Source organism: Castanea sativa, chromosome 9, assembly GCF_040712315.1.
Source record: "Castanea sativa cultivar Marrone di Chiusa Pesio chromosome 9, ASM4071231v1".
NCBI lineage: Eukaryota > Viridiplantae > Streptophyta > Magnoliopsida > Fagales > Fagaceae > Castanea > Castanea sativa.
This window is the reverse complement of record NC_134021.1, coordinates 30,161,973-30,179,923: the sequence shown is the minus strand read 5'-3', so window position 1 is coordinate 30,179,923 and position 17,951 is coordinate 30,161,973. Positions and strand designations below refer to the sequence as shown.

General features: G+C 35.2%; 1 protein-coding gene and 1 pseudogene across 4 annotated transcripts; both read left to right on the top strand.

Annotated features, from left to right (window-relative positions):
- On the top strand, positions 1-1,759 carry LOC142609027 (putative LRR receptor-like serine/threonine-protein kinase At3g47570; annotated as a pseudogene).
- Positions 1,760-8,482: 6,723 nt separating this feature from the next.
- Positions 8,483-12,525, top strand: LOC142611236 (receptor kinase-like protein Xa21). 4 transcript variants are annotated; one of them, XM_075783291.1, is made up of 4 exons: positions 8,496-9,252; positions 9,595-11,361; positions 11,652-12,082; positions 12,357-12,525. In XM_075783291.1, the coding sequence occupies exons 1-3, from the start codon at positions 8,610-8,612 to the stop codon at positions 12,080-12,082; spliced, it is 2,841 nt and encodes a 946-aa protein (XP_075639406.1). In that variant the 5' UTR covers positions 8,496-8,609; the 3' UTR covers positions 12,357-12,525. The 4 variants fall into 4 exon arrangements, with proteins under 4 accessions (XP_075639405.1, XP_075639404.1, XP_075639403.1 ...); XM_075783288.1 differs by having other exon boundaries at positions 8,494-11,361; XM_075783290.1 differs by lacking the exon at positions 11,652-12,082 and having other exon boundaries at positions 8,483-11,361.
- Positions 12,526-17,951: the final 5,426 nt, after the last annotated feature.

Genomic DNA, 17,951 nt, shown 5'->3' with positions numbered 1-17,951 from the left:
ATGTTAAGACGGTTAGAAGAAATAGATCTTTTGCGGAATAACTTTTTTGGGAATATTCTTGAATTTCTCAGTAAACTTTTGTCACTTAAGCATCTCAACATTTCTTATAATGATTTTGAGGGCAAAATGCCAAGTGAAGGTATTTTTGCAAATGCAAGCGCAATTTCAATATTTGGAAATAATAAGCTATGTGGTGGTGTTTGAGAATTATATTTACCTACATGCTTCATAAAAAAACCTCATTCGTCTCGGAAGCTTCTTGCACTCAAACTAGTAATTCCTATCACTAGCTTGATCTTAATTGTGCTTGTTCTGTTGTATTTTTTCCCTACATGTTTTATTGTGAAAAGTTCAAGAGAGAGAGCATTGACTACATCTTCCTTTGAAGATTGGAAATTACATATCTCTTATGCAAAACTCCTAAAAGCAACAAATGGTTTTTCTGAGAACAATTTGATGGGTTCAGGTAGCTTTGGCTTTGTATACAAAGGAGTTCTTTCTAAAACTGGAGCAATTGTTGCGATAAAAGTATTAAACCTTCAACAACAAGAAGCTTCCACAAGTTTCATTAATGAATGCAATGCTTTGAGAAATATACGTCATCGCAATCTCCTCAAGATTATCCTTGCTTTCTCTAGCATTGATCATAAAGGTAATGACTTTTAAGAGTCTAATTTTTGAGTTCATGTGCAATGGAAGTCTAGACCAATGGTTGCATCCTAAAAATGATGTGCAATATCATAGCAAGAGATTGAACTTTATTCAAAGACTAAACATAGCCGTTGATGTTGCTTTTGCATTAGAATATCTTCATCACCATTGCCAAACACCAATTGTTCACTGTGATCTAAAACCAAGTAATATACTCCTTGACGAAAATATGGTAGCCCATGTTGGTGATTTTGGATGGGTGAAGTTCCTCTTTGAAGCATCTGATAATCCCTTTAAAACTCAAACCTTGTCAAGTGAGCTAAAGGGTTCCATTGGGTACATTCCTCCAGGTAATGTTTCAACTAGATGAAGCACAACTCATTGCTTGTTTAACAATTTCTATTGAAATTAAATGAACGTACGGATTCTTTCAAAAGTAACTATATGCTCCAGTTTGACATCACTTTTTGTGCAGGGAAACATGTTTAACACCATTGGCCACTTCGAAAAAAAAAGTGTCTACAAAACAACAAAGACACACACACACATCCACAAAATTGTATGAAGGGATATATGTGTAAACATTGCATAATGCATTAGTAGTTAAATTCTAAGCTCATAAGAGTAACGTTTCTTAAATTTATTAATGAATTGCAGAGTATGGGATGGGTGGCCAAGTTTCAACATTGGGAGACATTTTCAGCTTTGGGATACTATTGCTAGAGATGTTCACCGGGAAAAAACCTATCGATGAAATTTTCAAAGATGGTTTGAGTATTCATAGGTTCATGTCAATGGCTTTGCTCAAAATGTCATGGATATAATGGATCCATTAATGTTCTTTGAGGAGGATGAAGATGTCGATAATGACAAAAATGAGGATGACATAGAAGTGCATGCAATAATTGAAGAAGATCATCAGGTCAATGTTAGTAGCAGAATAAAAGATTGCTTAATATCTGTGTTCCAAATTGAATTTTCATGTTCTACAACATCACTGAATGAGCGGATGCCTGCAAATGTTGTCGTCAATGAAATAAATGCACTTAGAAACACATTTCTTAAATTTAAGAAGGGAAACACGAGAAGAACGAGGTATGCTAACTGATTTTATTTAATTAATGGACATAAAGATTGGTCGCTTTTTTGTAAAAAAATGAAAATAAAAACATAAATTCAAAATTGAGATAAAAATGTAATGTGAAAAGAGAAGAAAAGGAAAGAATATCAATCTCTTCTATTAGGATTGTCAGGTCTGCATGTTACTATTATTTAACGCAAATGGAATAGAAGGAATATAATTGTAGTTTGCTGCATGAAAGAAATTATAGTTGTTTCATTCCTACTTAATTCTAGCAGTCACACACATGTTGTGTTATTATTATTATTATTATTTATTGTAAACTTGAACTCAATTTCATTAATACAGACAGTAGCCCCATGGGATTACATCATTCAAAATCTGATGTTCAATAAAGGGAGGAGTATCCTCCACCCATATTACACTATCTTTTACATTCTTTGCATTCCTAGCTAGCAAGTGAGCAGCTACGTTGGTGTTTCTTCTGGTATGCTCGGCCTTCCAAGAGTTAAACTTCAGCAAACCCCGCTTTAAGCCTTCGACAATCTTAGGATGGGAAGGGCAGGAGGGTTGGAGACATTTAGAGCTTGTATAACTTGTTGGGAGTCCCCTTCCACAACAATGTCTTTCAACCCGAGATCCCAAGCCAAGAAAATTCCTGCTTCAATGGCTTTTGCTTTTGCTTCAAGAGCCCCCAGCGAGAATTCTACTTTCTTGCACATTGCTCCCATCATCTGCCCTTGGTCATTTCAAATTACCACCCCAATTCCACAGCAGCCCAGATCATTGAACACAGCAGCATTAATGTTAACCTTGTATTTTCCTTGAGGAGGGGGAGTCTAGCGCTTGAGCCTAGGAGCAGATGGAGTTCCTTTGCAATTAAAAGGTATAGAAGCACACACTTCAACCTCATATTTTTGAGCTTTCCCTACAATGGTTTTCCCCCGTTTACAAACTCCCCCATGCCGAGCTGAGTTTCTATGGTTCCACAAACTCCATGCTGTGATAGTAAAGCCTTCCCAGTTCTTTTCCCCCAGTGACTCCATTAGCAGCCAGACCACATCTAGAAAGTCCTTTGGGGGTGGAATTAGGTTGTCAAGCCTAAACTTTGTTTCAACCCAGGTTTCCTTTGCAATCATATATCCCTACAAGGAATGGCTAGATGACTCACTTTCGCCACAAAGGTCACACTTGTCCTTTGTTAACACCTTTCGGTGTAGCAAGCACTACTTCGTGGGGAGCACATTCCTACAAGCTCTCCACATGAAGTACTTTATTTTATTTGGGCGCTGTAAGTTCCATATAACCTTCCAAATCGTTGTCATTTTGTTGTTAGAGCAACCTGGGCTTTCCTCTCTTCCCTTAAGGTCAGCAAGATGTTTAGCTGCTACTCTATATGCACTCTTAATTGTGAAAATGCCATTTGGGGACTTTGCTCAGACCTGGGAGTCCGATGGGTTCATGGGGCTAATCGAGATGCTAAGGATAGCCTCAGCTTCGTGGGGGATGAAGGTGCGTCTTATCAAGGCGACATCCCACTCAGCTCGTTCCTACACAATGAGGCTTGCAACTTTCGCTCCACTTTCCATTGAGGTTCTTCTGCCTAACTCCATGGAAGGGATCCATTTCTCACCCCATATCTTAATACATCTCCCATGTTGTGTTATTTAATTAATTCATTTGGTTTTCTGTTTTTAGATTGACCGGATGGGATGGAATCTCTAAGTAATGAGCCCAATGACATTCATCTGAGCAATCTATACAGTTTTGAGTTTACACATATGCAGGTTCTGTATCAACCATTTATGTCTTTGTTTTCCAGATAAAAGGTAATTTAGATCAATGGTTCACTATTATTTGTCAATGACATTTTCTTAAACCATATTCCTTTTCTTTTTTTAAATGGAACATACGATCCCTCCTTTAATTTCTTTATGTATTCCATACCCTATTTGTAGCTTTATGTTATTGCTTAGAAACTTGCACCAGAAGTTGGCTAATTGGGTTTGGGCTTACTCTGCTGAACATAAAAATGTTTATGGGTAGGTATTAACATTTTCTCTGGGACCTATTCCCTTGTCATTTTATTTTCTTGAATTTTTTGTTAAATTTAATTTCTCCCTATAATATAGCTTCTTCTTCTTTTTTTGGAGAAAACTAATATAGCTAATTGATCACTCAAATATTACCGTTTTAATAGAGTAATCCATAATAACTATCTTTTGATTTAACTTCTCAATCCCTCACAGGCTCATACCCTTTGTACTCCATAGACTTATCAATCCTTTTGGTCTAGTTCCTCTAGGATTCTTAAAATAAATAAATAATTTTTTTTTTAAAGTTCTTTAGGTCTAGACTACTAATTTAGTTGATCAACTATCTGGAATTACTCAATTTTGTAGTTCCTTGACCCATAAATGCATGTAATAATTGGTTTTAGATTAAGTTTCCAAAAAATGTTACTAAGAACCTTGTAATTTTTTTTTTCTTTGAGAAATATAACCTTGTAATTTAACCGACACCTTCGGGCATTTCTAATAAAAATATTCCAGGTTCGAATACTAAATTCCAATTGTAAGTATCGGAAAAAGAAGAAGTTTCAAATAAAATGTTTTTGAAGGATGTGTAGACTTCTTGTGACGAGTTAAAATTATTGACCAGGAAGTCAGAGGGATGCTATCTATTAGCATGGGGCCATGGGCCGTAGAAGAAACTTGATGTGTACAAGGTTTAGGGCCAAATCCGCCCAATACCATCTTTTTCAAAACAATTTAGGCAAAAAACACTGTTTCAGAAATAATTGGGGAAATACCACTTTTTCTAGTACTCGAGCTTGGTGAGCTCGAGTACTGGATTTTCTAGTTCCACCGTGGCATGCCAACGTGGCATTTCGGATTTAAAAAATGCCACTTAGTACTCGAGTTCAACAAACTCGAGTATTGTATATTGTGGTACCCGAGTCCTCTAAACTCGGGTACCAATCTGGATTGGCCTCCATATAGTGACCGCATAATGCCATTTGATACTCGAGCTTCTTGGACTCGGGTACTGTTAACACAGTACCCGAGTCCCTAAAACTCAAGTATTAATCTGGGTTGGCCCCCATTTATTAAGTGTATCATGCCATTTGATACTTGAGCTTTGTGACATGGGTACTGTGTTAACAGTACCCGGGTCCATGAAGCTCGAGTATCAATCTGTGTTGGCCTTAATTTCTGGAGTGTTGTAATCATGCAGCTCGAATCTTTACTTCCATTTGATTTTTAGTGAACGTTTTTTTAGTGCTCTTTATTTAGAAAAGAGTTAATGAGGTGCTGCCATCTCCAGGCTCCCGGGTTTGTATGGGAAGACATCACATAATGGAGAGTGGAGAAGTGTAGGGGAAAATCTCTACAAGCTGTGGTGTGTAAGCTAGCTTTAGGATCAATCTATAATATTTGGCATCGGAAAAATGCAATTATCCTTGGAAAAGGCATTTTGAAATATGAAGGCTCTCTCTTGAACAGAGTCATTGCAATACTTAGAGTTTCAGCTTGAAGATTTTGCACTGCATTTCTTAAATGGGGTTCGTTTAGATTTTGGTTGCAGGTAGGGTGGTTTTACAAAGGCTACCTCTTCCTTATGTGTGTTTTTTGTCCTTTACTGTGACATGCAATTGTATAGCTGCTCTTTACTAGGACTAGGAGTTCTTTTGGTCTATGAGTTGAGATAGTAACTGTACATTGTTTTTTAGTTTTTAGTAGTTTATAAATATATTTCTCATTCATCTTTAAAAAAAAGCATAGAAAGGAACATCTAGAATGCCAAAAGCGATTTCAAAGATAAAACTAACATATGCATGGCTGATCCACATCAAGATTATCACATATCTTGCAATCTTCTTTGTCACACAATTCCTTTTGCCTAAAATGATGTGAATATAAAAATCCATGTAAGAAAAATCACCTGTCATGGAAGATAATTGAAGTAAGAAGTGAAAGGATTCTGTTAAGCTAAGAAGTGAAAGGATTCTGTTAAGCTAAAAGCTTAAAGCTAACCAAATAAGCTAAGAGATAAACGGACACTTAAGAAAAATCCATTTAGAATTCTTATGATCCATATATATTTCTAAAATAATACCAGATTCAGTGAAAAAATATTGGAACTAATGAAACTCCTCTCTTTTACTCAACAAGAAATGTTCCAAAAGTTGATAATGTCACAACAAACCCATATGCATTCTTCCACAAAAGAGACAAAAAATCAGAAATAATGGATATAATCTAACAAAAAGCCAAAAAAGAGATAGAGAACGAACATACACATAAATATTGTGCAGCAAAAGGAACAAAACAAAGTCGCCCAAAAAAAAACCCAAGATTTAAAGTATTCTGAATATGGTGATTACAGATAGTGCAGCAACAGCGTGACCACTGAGAAGCCGTTCTGCTTGACGCAGGACTATGCTCAATGCTTCAGGTGTAGGCAACCCCTGTGCACTGGAAGGTAATTCCACCCTTGGTAGGTCACGGGGGTTGGTTGAAGATGAATTTGGCTGATACCCTATATCATGGAGAACTGGTTAATTTTATGCAATCATTTGCAACTACAAGTTAAAAAGGTTTTGGAATCACCATTTTGAGACAAGAAACCAGTGTCTGCTCCATGCGATTCATAAACTCAGAGAGAGTACTCAATGAATCAGGGATAGGCTGAAATGAAGGGAAAAAAAGATATATGAAAGACAGTTTAATGCAAAACACATGTGAATCATCAATGTAAGAATATATAACTACCATATGAAGGGAAGGAACAGGTACAGCAGCTGCAGCCAGTGGGATTTGCACAACTTGAGGTAAAGATTGGAATGGTTGAGTAGAAAATGCCTGCCCAGACTGTGCTTGACTTCCTGTTTGGGCCTAGCCTCCAACATTACCACGCATCCCTTCTGTTTCATTTCCTTGAGGAGGCTGACTGGGAGCATTTGGCTATGGGAAAAAAATCATCTTAATATGCTTTACATAAAAACAAGTGTCATGTTATCCCTTTGAACTTTCACAGGTTTTAGTGAGAAATACTCGAGTTTTATGTGCTCGAGTACTGTTAACAGTACCCGAGTACCTGAAACTCGAGTACCATGGGCATCATATACACCAAATAGATGGTTGCCAATCCAGATTGGTACTCGAGTTTCAGGTACTCGGGTACTGTTAACAGTACTCGAGCACATGAAACTTGAGTATTAAATGGCATTATCCATCAAACCTGGCGTGAATCCAGATTGGTACCCGAGTTTAGAGGACTCGGGTACCACAGTATACAGTACTCGAGTTTGTTGAACTCGAGTACTAAGTGGCATTTTTTAAATCCGAAATGCCACGCTGGCATGCCACGATGGAACTAGAAAATCCGGTACTCGAGCTCGCCAAACTCGAGTACTAGAAAAAGTGGTATTTCCCCAATTATTTCTGAAACAGTGTTTTTTGACTAAATTGTTTTGAAAAAGATGGTATTGGGCCGATTTGCCCCAAGGTTTAGTGTTGTCGGTGGAACTGACCATTTTTGCAATATACTCAATTGCACCGGTGGGCTGGTCTATCTGGCCTATTTTAGTCGGCTTTAATGGCATTTGTTCGGTCGGCCCAGGAAGTATGGTCCGCTCAATTAGACTGGGTTGAAGATAGCTTTTATTTTTTATTTTTAAAATTATGTACAGTTGAGCTATTCTTATGTTGGGCTGGGTTTTCTTACAAATGAATCCAATAATAAAGAAGAGAAGTAATGGGCTCCAATTTAAATGTGTGATAAACAAGGCTTGGACTGGCAAAATAGGCTCCCATTCTTCGTGAAAAATTTTGAATCCCCTATATTAGGATTTTTTTTTTTTCCACATTGTATTTGTACTAATTCAAATATAAACTAAATAAACTACTACAAAATGGAATATAAAAAAAAAAAAAAATCTTGCATCAGTATTTTATCCCAAGAATTTTAATATAAGTGTGACAATCATAAAAATCAACAAATTTACTGCTCTCCGTCATGTTCAATGAAAATTTTCATGCACCTGAAGTAAAAGGTTGTACAAATTTCTAGTTTTTTAGTTTCAGTTAAAAGCTAAAAAATCTTGTAAGAAGATTTATATGTCTATATAAATTAGAGCTTTCTCTTTAATTGGTTGGGAATAAGTTTAGTAGTTAAGTGATCTAATGGGTGTTTGGTATATATGTTTGAAAATATGTGTTTTTATTGTTTGAAAACATATATAAAAATACTTGAGGAGTAAAAAAATATATAAAAATACATATAATACTTGCCCAAATAATTGCATAAAACTGAACCTTCATTCAATCATAGCAAAAACAGCAACAATTAAATACTAGCTGTACATTGGTAACACGCTGTCCTCACAATTCCTATTGAACTAGGATAGCTTTTTGGTCAGTGACATGTTGAATGATTTATTAGGAGTCTTTTCACATGTTTCAAACTTATCTTATTAGCAAGGATAGCTTTTCGGTCGGTGACATGTTGAATGATTTATTAGGAGTCTTTTCACATGTTTCAAACTTATCTTATTAGATGTCGGCTAAAGACTTGGTACAGTTTAACTACTTCAATCAAAGGAGAAAAATTAAGAAATGATCTTTTATCAGACTCATATCTTGCTGGACAACAGCAGCATCTGAATTCTACTCCCACAGAAATCTACCTCTCCTTTTTTTTACTTCTATCTTTCTCTGGCTGTTTCTTATAAGCCGAAGGCCCAAAAGTCTTCTCTTCAGGGTCACGTAATGTTCACTCTTATGTCATTATCGATAGGGGGGGCAAAAAGAAAGCTGTGTCCTACTGACATATAATTATGTTATCTCTAATTGAATTATTTGTATCCACGTAAATGGTTATCAGATTCTATCCTTCACTTCAAACTTGCAACCCCAACATAATGATGCACTCTTGTCTCAGTTACAAGTGGCTTTTCTTAATATTCTTTCATGGGAGTCTTCTAATGTTTATGAGCTCATGTTTGAAATCTGCTACAGTTCAAGCTTTTGCAAATAAGACAGATCAACTGGCTTTACTTGACTTCAAGAGTCGGATCACCCAAGACCCACTTCAAATCATGAGCTCATGGAATGACTCCACACATTTTTGCAACTGGATAGGTGTTACATGTAGCTTTTCCAGTAAAAGAGTAATTGTTTTGGACCTGGAAGATAAGAGCTTGGTTGGCTCCATACCATTTTCTATAGGAAATCTTTCTTACCTCAAAGGAATAAACCTACAAAACAACAACTTCTATGGTAAAATTCCTCAAGAAGTGGGACGTCTACAACACCTGCAGCATCTCAATTTGAGTTGGAATTCCTTTAATGGGAGTATTCCAACTAATCTAAGTTATTGCACACAACTTAGAGTGCTTGATGTGGCTGTCAATGATCTTATTGGGCAGATTCCAGACCATCTCAGCTCATTGACAAAGTTGGTGAATCTAAGTCTTGGTCAGAACAACCTGACAGGAACTATCCCAGCTTGGATAGGTAACATTTCTTCTTTAAATGTCCTTAGTCTTCTTGAGAACAATTTTCAAGGAAGCATACCTAGTGAACTTGGTCGTCTATCAAGCTTGAGATTTTTTAAACTTTCTGTGAATAATCTGTCTGGTACAATCCCTCTTGTGATTTTTAATATTTCTTCCATATACTCGTTCTCTGTTACGCAAAACCGACTACATGGAAGCCTTCCACCAGACGTTGGTCTCACTCTTCCTAACCTTCAAATGTTTCTTGGTGGTCAAAATAGTTTCACAGGACCAATTCCAGTGTCGTTATCAAATGCTTCTCAACTCCAGTTTCTTGACTTCAGTTCAAATGGTTTGACAGGGACAGTGCCACAAAATTTAGCAAGTTTGCAAGGCTTGGTTGTGCTTGCTTTTGAAGAGAATAGACTTGGAAAGGGGGAAGATGGAGACCTGAATTTTCTCAGTTTCTTAGCTAATTGTACTAGTTTGGAGGTCTTGCGTCTTTATGGTAATAGTTTTGGAGGAGTATTGCCCAACTCCATAGCCAACCTTTCCACCAAGTTACAATTTCTTACTTTAGGTGGGAATTTGATCCGTGGCTACATCCCTATTGGGATCGGGAACCTCATTAACTTAAATCTTCTACGATTAGATGGTAACTATTTTGGAGGTACTCTCCCAGATGTTCTTGGGAAGCTTCAAAAATTAGTCGAATTATTTTTGCATAATAACAAATTTTCTGGGTCAATCCCTTCCTCCTTGGGTAACTTAACCACATTGACAAGCCTCTTTTTGGATGAGAACAAATTTGAGGGAACAATACCCCCAAGCCTCGGAAATTGCCAAAACTTGCATACACTGAACCTTTCTCGTAACAATCTCACTGGCACTATACCAAAACAGGTTTTGGGTCTTTCTTCCCTTTCTATTTCTTTGGTCATTTCCCATAATTTTTTGATAGGTGCACTGCCGTTTGAAGTGGGCAACTTAATACATCTTGGCGAGTTAGATCTCTCAGAGAATAGATTATCAGGTGAAATTCCTTCCACTCTTGAGAATTGTCTTAGTTTGGAGCACTTGTATTTGGAAGGTAATTCACTTGAAGGAGCAATACCTCAATCCTTGGAGATGTTAAGAAGTTTAGAAGAAATAGATCTTTCACGAAATAATTTCTCTGGGCATATTCCTAAATTTTTTAGCAAGTTTACATCACTTAAGTATCTCAACATTTCTTATAATGATTTCGAGGGTGAAATGCCAAGTGAAGGGATTTTTTCAAATGCAAGTGAAATTTCAATCATTGGAAATGATAAGCTATGTGGTGGTGTCCAAGAATTACATTTACCTTCATGCTCAAAGAAAAATCCACATTTGTCTAGGAGGCTTCTTTTAATCATAATCGTAATTCCTGTCACTATAATAATCATATCTGTACTTGTTCTATTGTATTTTTACCCTACATGCTTTGTTGGGAAAAATTCAATAGAGAAAGCATTAACTACATCTTTCTTTGAAGATTGGCAATTACGTATCTCCTATGCAGAACTCCTACAATCAACAAATTGTTTTTCTAAAAACAATTTGATTGGTTCGGGTAGCTTTGGCTCTGTATATAAAGGAATTCTTCCTAGAAATGGAGCAATTGTTGCGGTTAAAGTATTAAACCTTCAACAACAAGGAGCTTCCAATAGTTTCATTAATGAATGCAATGCTTTAAGAAGTATACGACATCGTAATCTCCTCAAGATTATCTCTGCTTGCTCCAGCATTGATCATGAAGGGAATGACTTTAAGAGTTTAATTTTTGAGTTCATGTGCAATGGTAGTCTAGACCAATGGTTGCATCCTAAAGATGAAGTGCAACATCAAAGCAAGAGATTGAATTTTATTCAAAGACTAAACATAGCCATTGATGTTGTTTATGCATTAGAATATCTTCATCACCAATGTCAAACCCCAATTATTCATTGTGATCTAAAACCAAGCAATATACTCCTTGATGAAGATATGACAGCCCATGTTGGTGATTTCGGATTGGTGAATTTCCTCTTTGAAACATCAAACAGTCCCTCCAAATCTCAAAGCTTGTCAGTTGGGCTCAAAGGTTCCATTGGATACATTCCTCCAGGTAATTTTCTAACTAGATTAAGTACTCTTCATTTCCTTTATAAAAAATTGCATTGATATTAAACTAAAGTAGGGATTCTTTCAAAAAGTAATTATATGCTTTTGACTCCACTTTTTGAGTGGGGAAAATGCCACTTGAAAAAACAAAACAATATTTTTTTTCCCTAAAAAACCAAATATTCACAAAATTGTATGAAGGCTATATGTGCCAGGAATGCATATTGTATTAGTGGTTGAATTTTAAGCTCATAATACTAGTATTGTTATTGAATATGTATTGATGAATTGTAGAGTATGCGATGGGGGGCCAAGTTTCACCACTAGGAGACATTTATAGCTATGGGATACTCTTACTGGAAATGTTTATTGGAAAAAGACCTATTGATGAAATGTTCAAAGATGGTTTGAGCATTCACAAATTCGCTACAATGGCTTTGCAAGAACATATCATGGATATAGTTGACCCATCAATGTTCTCTGTGGAGGATGAAGAAGATGCTAACGATGACATAGAAGAAAGAACAATAATTGAAGAAGATCCTCATGTTAACATTAGTAGCAAAATAAAAGAATGCTTGATATCAGTGTTCGAAATTGGATTGTCGTGTTCTAGAACATCACCAGATGAGCGGATGCCTGCAAATGTGGTCGTCAATGAAATTAATGCAATTAAAGACACATTTCTTAAATTTAAGAAGGAAAACCGAAGAAGAACGAGCTAGGTATGCTTAGTCATTTTGTTTTATTAATGGACATACATATTGGTCACTTTGTTGTATTGGGGGAAAAAACATAAACATATAAAATTAAGAACAAAAAAAAAAGTAGAAGTAGAAAGAAAAGAGTATCAATCGCTTCTATTAGGGATTGTCAAGTTTGGATGCTACTGTTTATTAATATTAACACTAATGGAAATTATGGAATACAATTGTTGTTTGTTCACGTTAGTCATACACTTGTTTCGTTAATTAGTTCATTTGATTGTTTGTTTTGTAGCACAACCAAATTGGATGGAAGTAATGACGCTTGTTGGAGTACAATTTCTGAGGCTATTGTTAGTTGTCAATGACATTTTCTTGAATCATGTTCCCATGTTCTTTTGATTATTGCATATATGTATGATACCTCCTTTGATTTGTAGCATATATTCCTATGTTATTTTCTTTCTTGATATGATTTTGTAATTTTTATTTTGAGAGTTTCAACCTATGACGTCCGCTCCTGATTATAGCTCTTTATCATCAGACCAAGACACCGATCAATTTTTGGTGTAGGTGAGGATTGAACCCCAGATCTTGTATACAGAGGCTTTACCGGTTGAGCTAATTAGAACCCACGATATGATTTTGTACTTAATATATCTAACTAATCACTAAAATATTACCATGTTTATAAAGCAATCCATAGTAACTATATTTTGGTTTAACTCCTTGATCTCTCACACCCTCTGTATCATCATGAATTTATCAATCTTTGGATCTCAAGTAACAAACAATAGTTTTGGTAGGAAATAATACAAAATTTTCAGTTTTGTGAGATGCAAAAATAAAGAAAGAATTTGCACACAAAAAAAAAACCATTACACAAGATAATATTTACGTGGTTTAACAATTTGCCTATATCCATAAAATTGCAGTAATTTAACTATTTACCAGAAAAAAATACAAGATATGGCAGCAGTACAATTTTTTTCTCTCTCAAAACAACACACACCAAACCCTAATATGAGAACAACGGTATTTTTATCATGCACAGAGAATTCACAATGGGCTAAAAACGGGCAAAACTTTTCCCCCCAAACCTTTACTTCATAAATTAAGCCTTAGAAAATCTCCCATTAAAAACCATAACACTTTTATATTAAGTCAAGTCATAATCCGGATCAAACACAACTAGACTAAACATAGCCCAAAGATTCCCACGTTTAAAAACAATGTGATGTACACACATACACAGCACAATACATTGAATAACCTCAATTCATACAATACCCACCATTTCAAGAACTTATCACCCCCCTAAGTAAAAAAAATCATCAGAAAAGTTGCTGTCTTTAGATCTATATAGGTTCAAAATTGACATCTACCTAAAGAGTCCTACATAGCATCATGGCGCCTAATAAAGATAGATACTGCACCATGCAACCTAATAAAGGCAGCAACCACGTCCAATTGTAGACTAGCCTTCACATTGCTTTGGGACAAAAAAACAAATGGAACAACTTTTCTGGCTGTAAGTAATGGAGTCGCATGGCTTGAAGTGTACTAGTGGAGTCACTGATAGAGATTAGACATGGTCAAAAGTCTTCCTTTATTGTCGTTTATGAAGCGGCTTTTTTTTACTTCGATCATATAGAATCCAAATTTCCGGTTAACTTCAAGCTCTAGGGCTTGGACTCAATTAAAATGTGACCCCCTCTAAATAGTTTGGCATAAACCCCCAGTCTTATGTATCTGTTTAAAAAACGGTAAATGGTTTTCAAAATTTGGATGGGCCCAACACCTATATATGTCTTATAGGTGGGCCCATCCGAATTTCAAAATGTGAAAATTGAAAACCAACATTTTTGGCTCGTTTTTTAGTATTGTTGTTTATAATGAGGTAAAAATTGTGATTTAAAAAGTGTTATGAAAACACATGTTTACAGTATTCATAAAGAAAAAAAAAATATTTGATACCATGTTTCAAATAATATGTTTTAGTGTGTGAAAAAACATAATTATGTGTTTGGTATGTACATATGTTTTTTTTTTAAAGCTGACAAGTGGGTCCCCTGGTTAAAACTAAAGAAGGGAGCTTTATGTGTTGTCTAATTAAATGGGCCCAATGATTTTCAACATATTTACAAAAGTGTCATTGAGCAACGTTGTTTAAAAATTGAAAATTGGTAAGAGGAGCTTTCTAAATTTAGTGTTTAAACACCCTAAACTGAGCAACGTAACTCAAACACTTCAGTAAAAAACACCCTTACCAAACGCGTTGTTTTTTTTAGGCCCACAATTTTTAGAATTTAAACACTGAAAACTGTTATTCAAACACCCTAACCAAACAGGATGTTAAGTTCCAAACTTTTTCACAATTTTTGTCACAATTACATTTTATGTAGCTCATTGTGAATTATGAACAAAAAAGGTGGGTCAATGTAAAAATGACAAGTCTATCATGTAGAATAGTCGCGAAAAAATATTGTAGTGAATAACAAGTCTACCACATTCTAGACCATTGTTTTTAAACCCAAACCAGACCGGTCGATTCGACCGGGTTAACCGGGAACCGGTCCTTGGACCAGTTCTATAAGAATCCAGTTCATCTATGACATTATTTTAGTAAAAATTAATGAAAATTTGCTACTGGCAAGACTTGAACCTACTTTCAGCAAATGAAATAACATATCTAGCATGCAAATCATTGGGTCATGCATAACTTATTGGTTAGGAATGAAAAATTAATAAATATAAGGCGTAAATGCACTTTTAGTCCCTACATTTTGACATTTTTCCATTTTAGTCCCTATATTTTAATTTTACCACTTTTAGTCCCTAATTCAATTAACGCGTTTCATTTTGGTCCTTTCCGTTAGCCCACTAAAGGAAATTGCTTAGGTGGCAAACGGATGCTGACGTGGCCAATTAAAAAATAATAAAAAATTTTAATTAGCATTAAAAAAATGTCATGTCAGCTTTTAAATACAAAAAATTTATTAATTAATTTTAACGAAATTAAAAAAAGAAAATCTGGGTTTTGCTAGATTGGGTTGGAGGTTAGGTGAAGAGAGAGAGATCGTAGATCTGGGTTTGCAATCTTTAGCAGTCACGCTCTCTCCCAATCCTCCCACGAATATCCTCATCTGACTCGCTACTTTTTCTGCTTCCTCATCCTCCATTTTGTTTGATAAGGATGCTCTTTCATCCATGCCTTTTTCCGTTACTCACTCACACAACCAGAACCCTTCAAACCCAGAAATCACGAAAAAGAAGAAATCAATGAAGACCACGAAGAACTAGAAGAACAAAACCCAAGCCATGAAGACAGAAAAAACAAACCAGAAAGGCAGCGACAACGAAGGATCCAGAGGAAGCGGTTATTGAACCCAGTCTTAAACAAAAATCTCTAAAGATCTCTTTCTCAGACCAAAATCTCCCTCTCTCTTTCAACTTTCTAAAGCTTTAAAGTCTCTCTCTCAGATCGTGGATTCGGGATCAAAGCTCTAAAGATCAAAATCTTCCTTGGGTGAACCTAGCACCGAGCTTGTCATAGGAATTGAACTTAACGTCGAGATCGCCTTCGATCTTCCGAGCCTCTGTTCTCAGCTCCTCCCAACCCAATTCTTGTAACTCCAGATTTTGATCTGTCATTCGGATCTCCAAGTTGGATCCTTCTCTTTCTTTTTCTTTTTTTGATCGGACGGTGAGTATTGGTTCAGTTATTACAGTTGAAAAAATTGTTGGCTATGTTTTTTCTTTTTTCCCTCTCAGATTGTGGATTTGTGTGATCGGTGGAGTAGAGGTGGGTGGTTTTGTTCGGATCTGTTGGTGGTGTGGGTGGTTAGTGGAGTGGTGGTGGGTGGTTTTGTTCGGATCTATTGGTGGTTGCTTGGGTTTGTTGGGATGTGAGATTTGGAGGCTCAAATTTCATTTTACTGGGTTTGAATTTAATTTGTTGGGTTTTAAATTTGCTGGGTTTGTGTTCTTGTTCAAATATATAATGTGTTCATGTTTAATTTATCAATTATATCTGGGTTTGTTTTTTTCATGTGGATTTTATTATTTTTCTAGGTTTATGGGTTTGATTTGTTGGAGGATTTGGTGGAGGAAAGGGATTTTGAATGAATTTTTGCATGTTTATTTGCTAAGAAAATGTAATAAAAGAAAAGAAAATAATGATTTTTTTTTTCTGGGCAACCTTCATTTTCTTTCCTAAAGAACATGAAGAACATGGTACTCTGTTCTTTCGAAAATAATGAAAAGAAAAAAAGGAAAAAATTGTAATTACTCTTTTTAATTGGTTTGTGTTTGTTATTGTGTTCTTTGTGTTTGTGATGTTGTGTTAATATTTAAATTTGAGTTTGTGTTTTTTGTGTTTGGTCCTGGGTTTGTGCTTTATGTTCTTGTGTTGATGTTTAAATTTGTGATTGTGTTCTTTTGTGTTCTTGTTCAAAATGAATTAGATCTGAATGGATGTATTTTATTGTTTTTAATTTTGTTTTTTCTTTTTTAATTTCGTAAAAATTGATTAATAATTTTTTAAATGCTAATTAAAATTTTTTATTATTTTTTAATTGGCCACGTTAGCATCCGTTTGCCACCTAAGCAATTTCCGTTGGTGGGCTAACAGAAATGACCAAAATGAAACGCGTTAATTAAATTAGGGACTAAAAGTGGTAAAATTAAAATGTATGAACTAAAATGAAAAAACGCCAAAATGTAGGGACTAAAAGTGCATTTACGCCTAAATATAAACCAATTTAAGTATCAAATATATTAAAATATTAAATGACACATCACGGTTTGACCTCTGTTGAATCTCAGTCTGACCTCAAAACTCTAAACCTCTCCCTTTTTCGGTTCATTAAACGGTTCGGGTTTTAAAACCATGTTTTAGACTTGGGAACAACAGTATATCAACCTTTGTCATCTTAACGCAATAGGTCGTTGTAAATTAAATTTCACTGCATCCTTTCTAATACAAAATTCCACTATTGACTTTCCTCTCCATATCATTATGAAGCACAAACTCCACCCATAGAATAACATCACAAATTTCAATTGTTTAAATTTCAAGCAAAATAATTGTACTAGATGCAAACTAATTGACTAATTAACATTACCATAAAGGCATAAACACCACATCAATCCAAGACAACAGACTTTGTAGTCTTCTATGCAAGTTCTAAAGGAAAAAAATATAATGGATGTAAATAATTTTATAAATAAATAACAAATACTAAAAAAAAAATTATATTTTTACATTAATTGATTCAAATTCATAGCTTTCCACTTCAATCCATTACCTCCCAAAAGTCAATTGGTTTGGTTCACCTGAATGTTTAGACAATGAACTACAGATTGGTTAAGTTACGATGTAAAAAAAGAAAAAGAAAAAGTGAATAAAATTTATATCAATTGGCCAATTATTACAACATTTCCTCTTTTTCTCGGCTTGGGATCAACAGTGTAACGTGTAACACCCCAACCCAATTTTATAGTTAACCTATGTTCAAGTGATTAATTATTATCTTGAGTCACATACTTTCCAAAATTAATATAAGAGTATTCAATAAGCATATTATTTTATAATGTCATTGAATAAGAATCGTAAGGATTATAAATAATTGAATGGCTAATTGTGTTATAAATATCTACTAAGTATGTACAAAACTATATTAAGTTATTAAGTTATTAGAAATATAGTTGTTGGTGTTTAATTAAGTGTTTAAAGGTAAGGGTTTACATGCAAAGTTATTTTATAGTTTGGGCCTTTATAGGATATAAGGTTAGGGAGGGGTAGAGAGTAAATTTTGAAAAGTAGTAAGGGTGAGTCATCACCCCTTTTTACTTCATGCATACACGTGCCCCACACAACTTTCTCCCT

Coding starts and splice junctions, on each gene's coding strand:
- LOC142611236 (XM_075783288.1), top strand. CDS start 8,610: ATGGTTATCAGATTCTATCCTTCACTTCAAACTTGCAACCCCAACATA. Junction 11,362..11,651: donor CATTGGATACATTCCTCCAG/GTAATTTTCTAA, acceptor GATGAATTGTAG/AGTATGCGATGGGGGGCCAA.